The 16,917-nt window shown below is 41.4% G+C and overlaps 2 protein-coding genes and 1 long non-coding RNA gene across 3 annotated transcripts in view; 1 reads left to right on the forward strand and 2 right to left on the reverse strand.

Annotated features, from left to right (window-relative positions):
* The window catches only part of ARG2 (arginase 2), a 27,810-nt gene extending 15,654 nt beyond the window's left edge, over positions 1–12,156 (forward strand). Inside the window, exons 3-8 of the mRNA XM_036842488.1 lie at positions 4,105–4,282; positions 6,723–6,882; positions 7,752–7,846; positions 8,024–8,128; positions 9,108–9,244; positions 11,678–12,156. Coding sequence (XP_036698383.1) covers positions 4,105–4,282; positions 6,723–6,882; positions 7,752–7,846; positions 8,024–8,128; positions 9,108–9,244; positions 11,678–11,883 — 881 coding nt within the window. The 3' untranslated portion in view covers positions 11,884–12,156. The remainder of the gene's footprint in view (positions 1–4,104; positions 4,283–6,722; positions 6,883–7,751; positions 7,847–8,023; positions 8,129–9,107; positions 9,245–11,677) is intronic.
* LOC118890133 lies at positions 7,534–9,101 on the reverse strand. Its single transcript, XR_005018681.1, has 2 exons — positions 8,378–9,101; positions 7,534–7,653 (listed from the first exon to the last, which is right to left on the reverse strand). It is a non-coding gene; the product is annotated as an uncharacterized LOC118890133 (long non-coding RNA).
* Positions 12,116–16,917, reverse strand: part of VTI1B (vesicle transport through interaction with t-SNAREs 1B) — a 22,622-nt gene continuing 17,820 nt past the window's right edge. The window contains exons 4-6 of the mRNA XM_036842489.1: positions 15,688–15,861; positions 14,057–14,118; positions 12,116–12,447 (exon numbers count right to left, since the gene is read on the reverse strand). Of these exons, the coding sequence (XP_036698384.1) occupies positions 12,351–12,447; positions 14,057–14,118; positions 15,688–15,861 (333 nt within the window). The 3' untranslated portion in view covers positions 12,116–12,350. The remainder of the gene's footprint in view (positions 12,448–14,056; positions 14,119–15,687; positions 15,862–16,917) is intronic.

A 16,917-nucleotide genomic window follows, 5' to 3' on the forward strand; every position in this document is an offset into this window, starting at 1 on the left:
TTCTGCCAGTGAGCTACCTGTGGCTTGGTAGACTCGCCCGTGTGTCAGCCCGCCTCAAAACCCACCTCTCTTGACTTGCTGGGAGGCTTGGGAGCAGCTGCAGCTGCCTGTAAGTGGAAGTCAGAGCAGCAGAGAGAATGGGCTACCCTTATGCTATCAAAATGCCTGCTCACTCATTCTTTTGTGAGTCTCTAACCAAAGAAGGATTCAGGCTTGCTCTAAACAGTTGGAGCTATTTAACTTTGCTGAATTTCTTCCTCCAAAGTGGGTGGATAATCATACCAGCAGAGGAAGTAAGGATTAGTAGCTATTGTAAAGCATCTAGCTAGCACTGTGTGGTGTGTGGAGAAAGACAGTTTTGTTCCTTTTCCTTCTTTCCTGTCACTGGCTTCTTTCAAGGATTCACTGGTGATGAGGGCCCTGAAATAGAAGTGCTGTCCACAGACACTGCTAACGTCAGATAGGGCTGTTTGGATTTCCTCCGGTTGCATCATTCTGTGGATGCACTTGTGTTCTTCTTCCACTCCAGTGGAACCTAAGAGGTTTATCAAGGCCAAAAGTAACAACCGGGCCTAAAACATCAGAGTAGTAGTCCGTGTATTTTTACTACCAGCACTGGGGAGAGAAGCAGTGAGGTGGTGCCAGTGTATACAGAGCTTGACTTTTTCCCACTGCAAATGAAAAATGAGAGCCCTTTCCAGTCGGTTCCAAATCTGTTTGATATGAGAGCTTCCTTGGAAGTTTCAGGTTTATTTCATCCTACAATGCCTTCTAAAAGAGGAAAGAGCAGCAATGAAATATTATGTCTCATCTGATTTAGACTTGCAGATGAGTTGACCTGAAGCACAAAAAGTTTGAGAAAGGGACAGCTCTCTTCAGTATGACAGATATTCCATGTTATAATGTTTGCTTTTTTCACTATTATTCCAAGATTCTTTAAAATTACTGAGACCATTTATCTTTTGAACTAGAAGAACTTGCCATTGCACTCTGCTAAGGTAATTGCTTTATCATTACTCAGTTCATCCTGCTCTTGACAAAAAATTAACCTCCCATCAGCCTCTCTACTCCTCAAAAACTGGCCTACAGGTCATAATTCATGTTCCCTATAACCTCCTTTCACTCCTTTAGCACTCATTGTCCCTAGTCCTTATTGGGAATTTAATGTGGAAATCAAAGAGCAGAGTTGGGAGTCATATAAGGTGGGCCACTCAGGGCCTCTCAAGGTATTGATCCCTTCAGGGGGTCTGGCCCTCAGCTCTGTGGGTCCAGGAACAGAAGTCTTGAAGTGTGCAGAGTTTATCAGGCTTTCAGACCCAGAGACTCGTGCTAACCATGATGTATAAGCCCAAATGCCCGTGCGTAGTTTCAGTGAGCAAGAGTCCTTCTGGCATCCACTGTCAGGAAGCCCTCTTGCTGGTATAAGGGCAACTGGGAAACTAAGTGAATAAGCAGAAGGCTGTTTGGTGAGCAAGGAATCGGAACCCACCATCCAGGCTGTGAATTAAGCTGGTGATTCACTCCACAGAGTTACATGTTTAATGACCAAAATACTTTTATGAAATTCAGTCTCTCTTCCATGGCGAGTGTTGCTGTAAGACTATCAAATTCTCTTAAGTTCCCTTTTTAAGCTTTCTGCAGCTTTATTCTGATAAGTAAATAATAGCCCAGTTTGTACTGTTTTCTGTCGTACTTATCTAAGTCTACATCCTGGATTCCATGACTGGACTTAGTGTTCCCCAAGTTCTATCACTTAACCACCAGGTTGATCACTTTAATTCCCATGTAGTTCTTATTGGTCATGGAAGGATTAAATGAGTTAGTCTTCAAAAATTAATATTAACATTATTATTCAATTAGATTATAAACCTTTTCTAATTATACACCTAATATAAAATGCCAGTCAAGCCATGGCGTCTTGCACCTAGAGATGCTGAGATAAACATGGATATGGAAGTTAAAACATCAAGTACAGGCACTGCCATTCAAATCTGTCCAGCTCAAGACTGTGTTGCAACAATGGCAAGACCTGATATTGACTTGAAAGTTAAAAGTTTCATTTCTCTTAAATCTAAAGTGTCCTTCCATATTCTGAGATTTAGTAAAGTACGTAGTGATGTTACTCGTGGCTTTTTTCTTTTTAAAAGATTTTAAGAAGATTTTTATAGATGTTTTATTTTTTCTCTTGGTTCTCAGTGTCTTTGGCCTGTTTTCATATTCTCCTACCTTCAGCACCTTTCCTTCTTATTTAGTCATCCAGATCTTGGTGGTGATCCCTTGGTTGGGTTTATGTTCCAGGCCATTGCTTCTCAAATCTCTACATTCTCTCAGAAGTTTGGCTTTGGATTGAGTTTGGGTTCAAGAGGTAAAGCTCAAACTGTACAATTTATATTCAAGATTGGTCTGTGCTAGTCTTAATACAAATCTTTAATACAAGTCTCTGCAAACATTCAGATGTCTATCCTGTGACCACTTGCCCCTCCCCTCAACATACCTGGATTCTAGTTTGAGAAACAGGCCCATAAGAATACAATCTATGCTAACGTTCTGTTTGCTCAAATCCTTTGGTAGTGTTGGATTAGTTAGTCCTCACCCTAAATCCAACCATTTTATTGATATAAGTGGTTAAGATTGAAAGACTGGTACTTACACTAAAGATTAACATGTAGTGACTAATGTCGTAATTTGCTGGAATATGTGAACCCCGGGTGGGAACATATTACAGCTTACTGTCAGAATATACCACTAGTTCATTCTGTTCATTTGTTTTAAAGAGAAGTCTGTGCCTTTACTGGCCGAACAGGCTACTCAAGGTGGATGAAGCAGGAGGAGTGGCTGGCTCTGTGCTTCATAGGCTTGTAGGTGATAGAGAACTCGCCCAGGTAGTGGCCAATAATCTTGGGCTTGGTTTCCACCTGGGTGAAGGTCTTGCACGCCCACCACCTGGGCAGGATGATCTTCAGCACCTACGGCTTCTCTTCGGGCCGTGCCCCCAGGCTGGCCCTGCCCAGGTGCTTTTGCCACAGCCGAAGGGCACTGTGCAGCCGCGGCACTGTGTCCGCGTGTCCAGTGCCTGGCCTAGGTGCTCACCAAAGCAGATGACCTTGCAGAAGGTCCGCTGCTGCTTCTGCTCCACTTCTGCCATCTTGTTGGCTCCTTGGAGAGGACTGTTTTTTAAAAAAAATTTTATTTATTTAGGCTGCGCCAAGTCTTAGTTGCAGCACGCGGGATCATCGCTGTGGCATGTGGACTCCTTAGTTGCGGCATGCATGCAGAATCTAGTTCCCCCACCAGGGATCGAACCTGGGCCCCCTGCATTGGGAGTGCGGGGTCTTACCCACTGGACCACCAGGGAAGTACCTTGGAGAGGACTCTTTAGTTCTTAAAGTGTCAGAATCAAGAGGGAATCGTTGAGATGCAAACCACAGAGTCAACAATACACACTTTGCGGCAGATGGCCTGAATTTGGATCCTGATTCTGGCACCTAGCAACTGTGTGACCTTGGGACCTTGCTTCAGTTCCCTCAGCTATAGAATGGCATACTATAGTTGCCTAATAGGATTGTTGTGAGTCTTAAGAATTTCTGTTGAGCAGTTGGAACAGTGTTTGGGATCTTGTAATAACTGTTAAAGCATCCTAAAATTAAGAAATATTTAGGTCCTCAGATTGGCCTTTTATTTTTTAAAAAAAGTTTGTAATGTGAAAATTCCTAAGTATGTTTCTTTGTCCTAAATTAACAATACTTAATTTTCTTAAAATCCTGCCAGTTCCTCTCGGTATTTTATTTTCACTCTGTAACTCAGGGATATCTGAGGTCTTCCAAATTGCTACCAGTTTTGTGATTGTTAGGTCAAGTTAGTGAACATTTCTGGGCTTTACTTTCTAAAACCCAGCTTCTTTATCTGCAAAATGGTGTTCCTAACAGGATCTACCCCACAGGATTGCTGGGAGGACTGAGAGAATCCTGCCACTGTCACGTGACGTTTTGAGTTACCATGACAATAAGTATGATGTGTACTTTGTCACAGTTATTATTTGTGGCCCAGGCCAGTAAGAGTTGTAATAACATATATTATAATTAATCTTGTCATCCCTGTTTCTAGGCTGCCACCTTAAAGACTTCGGAGACTTGAGTTTTACTCCAGTTCCCAAAGATGATCTCTATAATAACCTGATAGTGAATCCTCGCTCAGTGGGCCTTGCCAACCAGGAACTAGCGGAGGTGGTTAGTAGAGCAGTGTCAGGTGGCTACAGCTGTGTCACCGTGGGAGGAGACCACAGGTAAGCTGGGAGCCAGGGGTGGTGGAGGGGCTGGATTGCCTCAGCCCATCAATTAGCTTCTTTGTCTCAGTTTCCTCATTTAGAGTAAAATACCCTTTCGAATTTTTAGGGTATAATGTGCATAGTATTTTCATGTCTAAGATCATGAACCACTGGAGAAAATATCACGTAGTATAAGGACAAGTTCAGAGTTAAACTAAACGAAGTTTTTAGACAGTATGTTTCATGCTTATTTCTTGGAAAGCTTTCTTAAAACTGTCTCATGACTTTCATTTTGGTTATTTAGGAGAATTGGGGGGATCTATCGATAGGCGAATTTGGGCTTTTTTTTTTTTAAAGCATTTCTGCTAATAGGTTTGTTAGAAATGCCCCACTTGGCATGTGAATACATTCTCTACCCTCCATAGTATTGTATTAGCCTCCCTAGGTGGCTAATACATTAGATCCTTCCTCTCACTGAATCAGCATGCACTTTATTGAACACTGTTCTGATGAGTTCTCAAGCAGTGCTAAGGATTATGGGAAACTTGTGATCTATTAGGATTAAATGAAATAAATACACATGGAATAAAAAAAATATTGAATCCTACATCTCAGAAGGAAGAGATCAGTCTGGGCTAGAGTAGTCAGATTTCACAGGGAAGTGTGATTTGAGCTCAGTAATGAAGATTTTTTTGGTAGAAAGAAAAATGGCATTGAAGCACTAGGAATATCAAGCACTTCATACATATTCTCAGTTAATCCTCAAAATAATGCCATGAGGCAGATACAATTTTATCTAATTCACTGCTGGGTACACTGAGGGACAGAGGTTAGATAACTTACCCAAGGTCTTAGGGCCAGGAAGTAGCAGAGCTGGGATTCAAGTCCACTCTGACCTCTATGGGCAATTAAATTTTCTTCTGAGATCCAATCTAGCAACTTCCCCTGAGGTACTCAGAGAGCTTCTCAGATCACTTAACGGAACTGCAAATGCAGGTAGGTTCCTCATCAGGAATAAAATTTTAAGTAGAATAAGAAATAAGTCACAGGTTCTTTACCAAAATTGATTAAATAACCCAAGGGTGGATCTCTTGTCCCGTAGCTCAGTGCTCAAAGTTTATTTATTGTCTCTCTTCTGGTCAGCATACTATTTGGGGACTGCTTATTATTGTAATTATCATAATCCTTGGTTTTCCTTTTGTTTGTGTCTAGATTGCAGCTCTATCACTGCTCCCTGTTTCCTGTTCAGTGCTAAAAACTAGGCTGTCTGGAAGATTCTAGAAAGGAAGGGATGTGTGTATAACCTGAACAGCTGTTGAATATTTTAAAGGAAGAGGCATTTTTAGGTCACTCAGCTCCCTTTAATAGTACAACATCCACTACTGCTTTAATCGTCAAACCAACTCTGACTTAAACAGGCTAAGATTATTTTCCCTATCTTATAGAAAGGGAAACTGCAGTCTAGAGAAGTTAGATGACTTGCCCTATTTCACACATTTCTTCCTAGAAAGACCCCCAATATTCTGACTTAATCCAGTGCTTTTAGCGCCAGACCATGCTATCTCTCGAAAAAGTCCTATGTGGGACATGGAGCTTAAAATGCTACCTCAGGCTGTACTGATCAAGAAAGATGACTGTAGTTAGTTCCTAAGATGCTTAAGCTGCATTTCTCATCTATGTCAAATTCTTTGGTTCCTAGGAAGCTTGGGCAGCTTTCCAAGCACAATTTCATCAGCTATATTCTTACAGGTCAGACAGGACAGTTGGCTAATGCAAGCGGAGACCAAGGACAAGGAAAGCAAAACCCAGAAACACTTAATGATATTTGCATGCCATGATAATGTATATAAGATAACATGGAAATAAACTTCTACTTTATTCAGTGATCTAATGAGGTCTTTAATTGGGTTGCCCTGTTAACTTTGATGTCTTTAAAAACTTTGACTTCTTGTTTTAGGAAATATCACATAATCTTTCTAAACAGCTGTAATACTAATTTTTATCCTTAACAAGTTAATATAACTGATTCTTTAAAAGTAATTAGATCTCCCTGGTCTCTCAAGAGGTATTAAGTAGTATTAGTGAGCTGTTACATACAGCCCATATCATTTAACAGGATTTCATCTGTTGAACAAATATTTTGGGTCCTTTTCTGGGCCAAGGCTAATGGATCCAATTAAAGGGATTTGGGGGCAGCAATGACACCTGTCACACTACAAGGATAACCAGTTGTCAGCTTTGAATCTTTAGAGCCTTCCATTTCTCCCTGTCTCTCTCTCTCTCAAGGCTCATCTTTGGGAACACAGTCCCAGGGACTCTGTCTCATCCAAATCTAGCCTCAATCTAGGGCCCTGACTTTGCCCTGAGGACAAAGTCTGAGCTGTGTTGGCTGAAGATATTTGTTAGTGATGCTTGCCAAGCGGAAGCCCTTTAATATTACTGTGTTTGTTCTTTGCAGCCTGGCAATCGGTACCATTAGTGGGCACGCCCGGCACTGCCCAGACCTTTGTGTGATCTGGGTTGATGCCCATGCTGACATCAATACACCCCTCACCACTTCATCTGGAAATCTCCATGGACAGCCAGTTTCATTTCTCCTCAAAGAACTACAGGACAAGGTTAGTGGGCTGAAATGAAGAGAACGTTGAACAGCTTGCAAGGGTTATGCTGGGGCTTTGAGAGTCTAGTTCGGTAACATTTCTGTGAAGGATGGGTTTATGGTGGCTGTAGTAATGCTTACCACTCCTTCATTTGTTCATCAAACATTATTTTGGACCAGACAGTCTAGATGCTGGGGACATAAAGATGACTAGGACATGGTCCCTGCTCTTAGGGGGGATCATAATCTCATAATAAAGCAATGTGGTGAGTGGGTAGTAACTCTAGTGATCTGATACACTTACAGCCGGAAGACTTCTTGGTAAGAACCTCCTAAGCCTCACTCTCAGACCCACTGGTCTAGAAGCCAAGTAAAACCATGATTACCTCTAGGTAATCTTTTCCCAGGCTGTTCAGAAGACATGGGAGACCATGCTAGGCATAGACTAGAATCTGTGTATCCCTCCCCTCAGTGAGGGACCAAGTTACAGCAGGACAGTACAAAGGTTATTCACTAGGCAGAATTCACATTTTGGCTGTTGGGGACTTGAAACGTAACCCAGTTGCCATCTCAAGAACCAATCTGTAAACAATTCAGTAGCGTGCAAAGAGATGGAAAGGCCTAATCAGCAGTATTCCTGCTATTTAGGTAAGTTAATGAGAAACCAAGGTCACCTTAAGAGAAGGTATTTTATTCTTCTTCAGCTGTGTTCTTCAGCTGCCCTTCTGAATCACTTCCACTTCTATCAGTTCCTTCCCAGATCAAGTGTGTCTGCTGCTTTACCCATATACTGTGGGTAAGAGGAAAAAGCACACTGGGAAGCACACGGGGACTATCTTGATGAGACCAAGAATCCTTGATGAATCCTGTTCATTCCTCTCTTCATAGGTCCCACAACTCCCAGGATTTTCCTGGATCAAACCTTGTATCTCTTCCCCAAGTATTGTATACATTGGACTAAGAGATGTGGACCCTCCTGAACAGTAAGTTGATACATTAGAGTTGAGCTTTGGGCCTGTCCTGGCCACTAATGTTCCACTTGATGGGTTGTTTCTTGCCTTAACCTGTTGTAGGTCACTATGAAGACAACCCCCCGCCCCCCCCACATTTGATTAAAAATGCTCTTTAAACTAAGGCTTCCTTCCTTTATATGTCACCAGTTTTATTTTAAAGAATTATGATATCCAGTACTTTTCCATGAGAGACATAGATCGACTTGGTATCCAGAAGGTCATGGAACAGACATTTGATCTGCTGATTGGCAAGTAAGTAACTACAATGGATATCTACTTCTAGGTCCCAAAGGGAACAGGGCAGATTCTCAGTGGGCAGTACACTTTAGCCTGTCTCTTGAGGATAATGACCTTTCTTTTAAAATAAAAGCAAAACATGTACATATAAAAAAATTCAGATAATTCAGAAAGGGAGAATATGAAATATAGGTCATATTTTTCTTCTGGGGTTGGGAGGGAAAACAGCTCTCATGAATTTCTCTTTCCATTTTTAATGCTTACCTTTCGAGAGGAGAAGCATTCAACTGTCCTCTTCTTCCCAGCCTCACTACTGCTTCAACTGCAAGTTTTATATTAAGCAAATCTTGGTAGTGTAGAAAGATGGGAGATGAATACTAATCAAATGCTAGTTAAGAACATTTTCCCAGTGCTGAGTCTTCATTTCTGGGTGATTAATTGCCACCTTGGTAGTATGCCATTTCTTAAGCTGTTAAGAAGTGCAAATAATTCACTGTATAGGTGTTTGCTGTATGTTAGCTTCAGCCATTGGACACCTGGGCTAAACAAGTTAGAAGTAGGAGATGGTAAGACTGCAAACATAAACTCAGAGTTAAGTTCAGAGCTGCTGTTATTCTCTCAGAGTATAACAGCAACTGCAACTGTAATCTAGATCAATCCAACCTAAACTAGAATCTGTCAGAACCCATGTCCTATGGAAGTGAGGAGTTCCCTCTATTGATAGTTCTTAATGTAAGAGGCTCTGATGTCCAGGGTAAATCAGAAATACAAATTGGAGTTAGTCTGTCTGAGGCACACAGAACAAAGGGCAAAATTATGAAGTGGTGTGTAGGCATCTAACATACTCAATAACTTCCAGAATAGGAAATCTGGAAATGTGCTATAGTAACAAAGTACTAGGATTAACAGCAACAAAATCAAGGAGTTGCAACTGTAGGAAGGATGAATGTCCAAGTACAGCCCAAATGACTGTTCTTATTCTACTCCTTTCAAGAAGACAAAGGCCAATCCATCTGAGTTTCGATATTGATGCATTTGACCCTACGCTGGCTCCAGCCACAGGAACCCCTGTTGTAGGGGGACTGACCTATCGAGAAGGCATGTATATTACTGAGGAAATACACAATACAGGTAAGCAGTGATCAACCTGCTAACTACATAATATGCTGAAGCCTCTTGCCTGCCAGGGGATCTTTTCTACTATTATGTCACTGCCAACACTGTTTTTGCTTAAACGTCTATAGCTATAAGTCATGTGGTCAGGCTAATAAGGGACAGTCATTTAGAGGCATGTTTGGACCTGGCTTTATAACAAAATATGCCAAGGTAACACTGAATAAAAAATTATCTGTCTACTTAAACATGTAATAAATACAAGAATAAACTGCCAAACTGATGCAGTTCTTTGCATCTGAATTGTATAAAGGCAGATTAAGACTGAAAGCCAAGGCCAAATAGCTATAATTTTAACCCTGACACTAAGAGGTTGGTTCACTGGGAGTTAAGAATGTCAAGTTAAAGCTTCTCTTGAAGATGTTTCAAAGCTGGACAATACCTTGGGTCCTTTCATGTAAGTCTTATACTAGGGCTTGCTTGATAGGACTTGTAATAGGGGGATACTGGAAGATGAATGGCTGACAGGAAGATGAATGGCTGACAGGAAGATGAGTAAACTGAATGCTAGATCATCGAGAGTAGCTACAAGAGGTTACTATCCCACAACTCATACTCATTTGCAAACAGTTTCCATTTCTGTCAGAAAGCTTTTGGTTTTAAGGCTACTTTAAATGACCTCTCATTGCAAAATTTAAGCAACTACCACATGGTACTTCAACACCACCTTGTGAAATTGGGGTCAAAATAGCATAGAGACCTCACACTGAAAGGTCCAGGACCATAAAAAACCCTTGACTAGTTGGGATAGATATGGAAATTGAGAAATGGTCTCCCTGGCTCTGGAGCCTACCAGAGCCTTAGGCACTAAAGAAAGGGAAAGAATGCTTGTCTATCAGATCTGACAGGGGCAAGGTAGCCTTATTCTCAGACCCACAACTGTAGACGTTGTCAACTGTCCTTGGCCAGTGAACCTGGAAGTTCCATTCTCCATTCTGGTTCCCAGTAACACCACTTAGAGCACAGGTTGGTAACCTCTAGCACTTAGATGGGGCAGTGGTCATACCGTGTCCCTCCCTCCCCTGCTGCAATGTTATTCTAAAAGGCTGTCTGTCCTGACACTGTCAACTAGATAGATAAAGCAGTTTGCTTAAATTAATTTACAAGGTGGCAACAGTCTAGAAACATGGGTAATATATATTTTTAATAGCTTGTACCCTCTTGATTTACTTCTGGGCTACGCAAAAGGTCCACGTTTAGTCTGTGGAAATCAGACACACAAGCCATCAGACACACAAGCCATCAGACACAGATGCACGTGCAGGCAGGGATTGGTGGAAACGCTACAGTAACATACCTGCTCATTGTAGTTCTGCACAGCGCACTGAACTCTGCATTGCTAATAAGGGACGGCACACTGAGTGGATGTAACAGCACTGAACATAACATGTATCGATACTATAATGTAATACCGGTAAACCATTAGGTATATTCACCCCTGCTTCCAGGCTTTATGGCCGCCCTAAATATTCGGATACTTGTATTCTCCAGTGCTAGTTTCTTCAGATGACTCTTGAAGGAGGTAGATTAACTTCATCCAGAATAACCAACTATATATACCCAGAAGTATATATATATATATATATATATATATATATATATATATATATATGTATGTATGTATGTATGTATGTATGTACGTATTGGGGCGGTGGTAGAGGGCAGGTCTGGATAGATTCTTTTCTGGTCTGATCTTCCCATCTCAAACCCTTTGGCACAAGTTCCCAAACTGTCACAGAAGGTAACTGGAGTTCAAATTAAAGTATGACCAAGTCTTCCCTTGACCAAGTGCAAGATGCTGGGTTAGTCTGATGGGAGACCTAAAAACTGTGTCCGAAGTGGAAACTGCCCTCAGAGCTCAGGGGTGAGAGTGAGATATGCAGTAATAACTATACTTTAGGGCACATGGTGCCTTAAGAGATACAGATGCAGCAAAAGAGTTCAAAAATGGGAACCGAGCTCTGGCTAGTGAGACGTGAGAGATCTGCTCTCCACGCAACTGCAGGCAGGCATGTGGGAGGGCCCAGAAACACTGGAAATGATACATTTTCCCTACGAGGTTGGAAACTCTTGCTACCACCCCCCTACCCCCCACCCCGACCCAGCTCTTACCCGAACCAGAAAGTCTGTCAGCTATGCCTGTTACGTTCACTGAACAGGGATAATTGATTTTATTACCTTAAAGGTTTCTTTCAATCCTACTCTGGTATATGAGTGTTTTTAACTTAAATTCATGCCCAAGAGGATGAGGAATAAGGGGCTTCCTGACGGTGGATAATTTTATAGTAGAAAATGACTTGTTTTTTACCTTAGCTTGTTCTACCCAGGTGGGACGACTCTCACTGAAAGTAGCAGCTAGGAAGTTTTTTTGGTCATACTTTGCTCTTTCAGGGTTGCTCTCAGCACTGGATCTTGTGGAAGTCAATCCTCGGTTGGCTGCGTCAGAGGAAGAGGCCAAGGCTACAGCCAGCCTGGCAGTGGATGTGATTGCTTCAAGTTTTGGGCAGACAAGGGAGGGAGGGCACATTGTCTATGACCAACTTCCTACTCCCAGTTCACCAGATGAATCGGAAAGTGAAGAACGTGTAAGAATTTAGGAAATACTGTGCGCCAACACGTGTTTGTCGCAATGGGCATTCCAGAGTTGGGAGGCATTTGTGGTGACAGATACTAAATGATCGTCTGGGTCAATACTGCCTTAATGAGAACATTTGTGCATTCTCACAATTGTAAAGTTTCCTTCCCCTTCATTTTGGTGACCGATAATACTACTGTAAATGTATTTGGTTTTTTGAAGCTCACAGGGTATTAATATGTTAGAGCACTATGTAAACTTAAAGAAATCATAAACAGCATTTACTACCTTGGTATATCATACTGGTCTTATTGCTGTTCCTTCACATTTAAGTGGTTTTCCGTCTTCCTCCCTCCTCCCACAGTCTGGCTACACAGGGCCTTCTTGAACCGTTAGCTCACAGCAACAGTAAGATTTTTCCACGTGTCTAACAAACACCACTCATTCAGAGTCACAGTCCTGGTCCACAAACCGTTCCCTGTAGGAGATTCAATGCTTGCGAAAGAATCTGTAATAAACCAGGCCTCCCAGGATGGCGAGCTCCAGTAAGATGACAATGGAAAGTAGCAGCTTGTTGGTTGTCACTCTACAAGGAGAAGCAAAGTGGGATGTAGTCAGAAGTCTGGATAACCTTATTTCTTTCCATTCTTAATACTTAGGGGTTTGACCTGGGGCCAAGGCCAGATACTGTGAGGCAGACGGAATTTTTGATCACGTAGCCACTTAGTATTACCAGCTAAAGAAACTTATAACTAATTACTACTATCTACCTCACAGAAATATTGAAAATTGGGGCAATAGATACCAAAGCATAAAAATGTTTTTTTCTAAAATGTCTTCAAATGGTAGTTAGTACTTCACTTTAAGAATAGTTTTTCTATGAGAGGCTAGTTCGAAAAATATTAAATATACATATGAAGAAGTACACCATTTCTGAAATCAGGTTGAATCATATTTCAAAACAGCAGAAATACAAACTCACTACCTAGCCATCTAGAGCTGCACTGATTACATACTACAGCTGTGAGCACACATTAGGAGAAGGGTTGGCGGCAGACGCTCCAGTGCTGAAGTACAGCTTGGGTGGGGAGAGGGGTTCCTGCTTTAGGATAAGTAACTAACTAGCAGCTGAGTAGTGCCTTTCGATCTCTTGTGAACTTCTTGCCCTTTTTACTTTCTTCCTCTATGGGTATTTCTATAAAGGTAGTAAATTTTTTGAAGCTCCTATACTCTTTTCTTAACACAAAAAATCTCATCACTCTAAACTGAATGTATTCCCCTATTCCACAAGGAATTTGCCACTGTTTAGGAAAATCTCACGCTCCTGCTAGTTTCATGACTCGGTTGTAGTTTGTTTCATGCATACCTATACCCACTTACCCCAAATTCAGCCTCAGTGGCAATACTTCCTTTCTGCCCCTGGTTTTGTTGCTGTCAGCACTTACCTCAACGTTTTTTTTTTTTTTTTAAGTCAACTTCTACTAACAAGACAGAACTCCCAAATCAGGGGTTGACTCCCACGAAGGGCAAGCAGAGCCAAAAGCAAGTACGAAGCAGTAGCAGTGAAAAGTTTTCTAATTAAGTTTTTACAGATTTATTTCCAGGAATATGAAGCTCTATTCCCATGTGCTGTCTTCTCTAAGGAAAGTAAGCTGGGATTAAAAGTCCTTCCAGGGACTTCCCTGGTGGTGCAGTGGTTAAGAATCTGCCTTCAATGCAGGGGATGTGGGTTCGATCTCTGGTCGGGGAACTAAGATCCCACATGCTGCAGGGCAACTAAGCCTGCGCGCTGAAACTACTGAGCCTGCGCACCACAACTAGAGAGAAGCCCAAGCATCGCAACTACTGAGCGCGTGCACGGTAACAAAAAAAAGATCCTGCGTGCCGCAACAAAGATCCTGCGTGCTGCAACAAAGATCCTGCGTGCTGCAACTAAGACCCGATGCAGCCAAATAAATAAATAAATAAATAAAATAAAAGTCCTTCCAGTGGACAAACTTTCCACTGCTCTAAATCAGAGCAGTATATATACTTTTAACAAAGGACTTTGTCCTGGGATATTTAACTATACGATATTTTTTATTTCTTCTGCTTTATTAACACCTTTGCCAGTCACTGTTTAAAGCTTTGACATTCTTGGTTGAAAGATATTAGAATTAAGAGAAATTAATTTTGTGACTATTTTTAAAACTTACTTTCTGGACATTGAACGGAGAATCTTCCGACTTTTGCTCAAGTTTTCACCTGTGTTTACCAGCTGAGAAGAGAAAATAGCAATTATTTCCCCCTTCTTTCGAAAGTACACACTGTAGAATTGAACATTCCTAAATTGACAGTGGGCATTAAAGGGTATATGTTGAAAAACTCCCAGAAATCCAATCAATTTAAATGATGGCCTCTGCATATAAGTAGAAGAAACTGGAAAGGACAACATACTTTAGTACTCATCAAGTAGGCCTAGGAATTATTATATCCCAAGGTTGCTGTGGGGAGACTTCTGGGACTGGGCTAATCCTTCACCTTGACTACTCAAAGTCTTCAAGTGTACCTGCCAGTAACTGAAGTAACTGAGCAACTTAAGATTTGAATTTCATCAGCCAAACTCCAGAAGAGCCTCTTGAGTTAATGTTTGTTTTTGCAGGCTGGTGGACTACCATTTTTGGGATCTGGTTCTTTCTCCTTTTTTCTTTATCCCTTTAAGAGACACACTGAATTGTGAAAGGAATTAAATATTTTTTTTAAAGCCTTTTTTATTCCCTTTTGGTTGCCTGTTACTAATCTATATAGCTGGAGGATATTTCAACAGATGCCACCTGACATCTGTTCCTGTTCCCCAGCGGCCTTGTTAAGTTGATCTCTCAGCTCATTCCTCAGCTTTCAAATTCAACTAATCCACCTGATAAGTTCAAAAGTGAAAAAAACATACAATCTGTAAACAAATTGCCTTCTCTACAGCTTACCTTGAATTCGGTACTTTATTGTGAATTTTCACTAAGAAGGGAAGGGCATCATTTTGACTTAATTTTAAGAATGGAGAATTACAGCTACTAAGCTGGAAAAATAACTCAGTGTGGGGATTTGAGACGATTTTCTCATATATCTAAGTCTTGCCCATAGTATCTGTTTTTCAGTTTGGATCTGCCTCACGCTCTTAAGAATACAGCATTCCATTGGCAAGTTGTACTATTTTTAAAATTCCTTTGCAGATGGTACAGAAAGGAAGGAATGAATTGTTTTCCAGAGCCTCTTAGAGTGCAGTAGATTAGACACCACAGTATAGTCATCATTTGGCCTGAGTATTTTCTTCTCACAATGATCGCCCTAACCTTAGGTAACAGTAAAGAGTTAGAGCCCAGAATTGAACCTCTGTAAATTGTCAGTAGTACTATTTTATGACATGTGGAAAATAGTCTTGGCTCTAAATGACATGAAAGCATCATCTACTTAAAGAGATCTTAGCTTTCCTAAGAATAGTAGATGTTCTACTATACATATGAGAAATGAAAATCTGATTCATAATACAGGACCTAGTAAAAGCATGGAGTGGCTACAATCTTATTTGACAATCTTCAATAAATGCAGAAATTGGATTTCTGCAGTCCACCCCCCCCGCCCCTCCCATGATTTCTAAATCTTAGAAGTAAAATTACTTCCAAGGGATATCTTTCAGCCAAGCAAATTACAGACAGAGAAAAGAGTAAGAACCTAAAAGGTCATACCCTGAATTTGGAACTGCGGTAGCTTCTGGAACTAGCAAGGCATCGGGGTGTAACGGGCCTACCTACTTTCCCCACTCTTGCCCCTCTCCCCATCCACTCAGACTTACTCTACTCTTGGTACGTTCCAACTGTTCACGTTGCTCCCCCAGCTCTTCTATGATTTCTGAGCCAATCTGGTCAGTCTCTGCAGCAATCCGATGAGAACGCTCAATACTCTGGGTGGCCCGGTTCAGGCTGTCAGTGCCTTGCAGAAGCAATGCCCTTTGAGACTGTAGCCGATTCTGACAGCAGTATGGAAGGGAAATGTTATACTTCTTCCATTATAAATGAAGTTATAAGAAGGAATATCGTGTGCAATAATTTTCATTACTTTTAAGACAACCAAAGATGCTAATAAATCAAACTAAAAGAGAACCTGGGGTTCAATCTAGGATCATAATACCTCCCAATTCACTGCTTCTTACACTTAAGTGAGGCAAGAAAAGGATTAAACACATCACAGCATTTTTCCCTGTGCTCCTGATGAATTTGAACTGGTTCATGTGCTTTCTGGACTAGCAACTTCTGAGAGGCAATGGCCCTGATGTGGGGTGCAGTAGCTTCCCCAAAATGCATACAGCCTATAATTCTGAGAGTGCAAACCAACTAAACTCTACAGCCCTAGAAATAGTTTAATTCACTGAAAATGCCCACTGATTGGTATTGAGGATTGAGGGACCATGAATAAGCTATTTGTTTTCAGCACATATAGAACTCATTTGAGACACTACCACATTCTGGAAAAAAAGTGGCTACACTCTTGGTAAGCCTCCAAAAGAATTTCACCTTAGGTCAAACACAGAAAACAAAAACTGAAGTTGTTGCACTGGTGATTTGCTCTCAGGGAAGGTAGTATCTGGAGCCAAGAAAGCTGCCCTAATTTCCCAAGCACCCTATTTCTAAATCTCCACCAAAGTTTTATTCCACCTATAATCCTAAGCACAGAAGGCATAAGGACAGAAGTAGCCTTTGTCAGGCCAGAAATAACCACTGACAGAAATGGATGCAGCTCTAAGTTCTCAGCTATTCAAAGCACGCACGCGCACACAATCAAAAAGGGGCTGGCTCACAAGGCCTATTACTGAGCAGGTGACTATTAGCAGTAGACCCCACCACCAAGAAGGCAAAGATGCGTTCCCAGATCAGAAGCAACAAGAAGGCTTTTCAGTTCACATATGGCATATGAACAAGTGGATGAGGAAACCACTGAATGAGGCTGAAATAAACCCCAGTTACATTGGCTTAAAAGCAGCAGGAAAAAGGGTTTTTAAAAATAAAAGATGGGGATTTTCAACTGA

Source organism: Balaenoptera musculus, chromosome 2, assembly GCF_009873245.2.
Source record: "Balaenoptera musculus isolate JJ_BM4_2016_0621 chromosome 2, mBalMus1.pri.v3, whole genome shotgun sequence".
NCBI classification, from domain to species: Eukaryota; Metazoa; Chordata; class Mammalia; order Artiodactyla; family Balaenopteridae; genus Balaenoptera; species Balaenoptera musculus.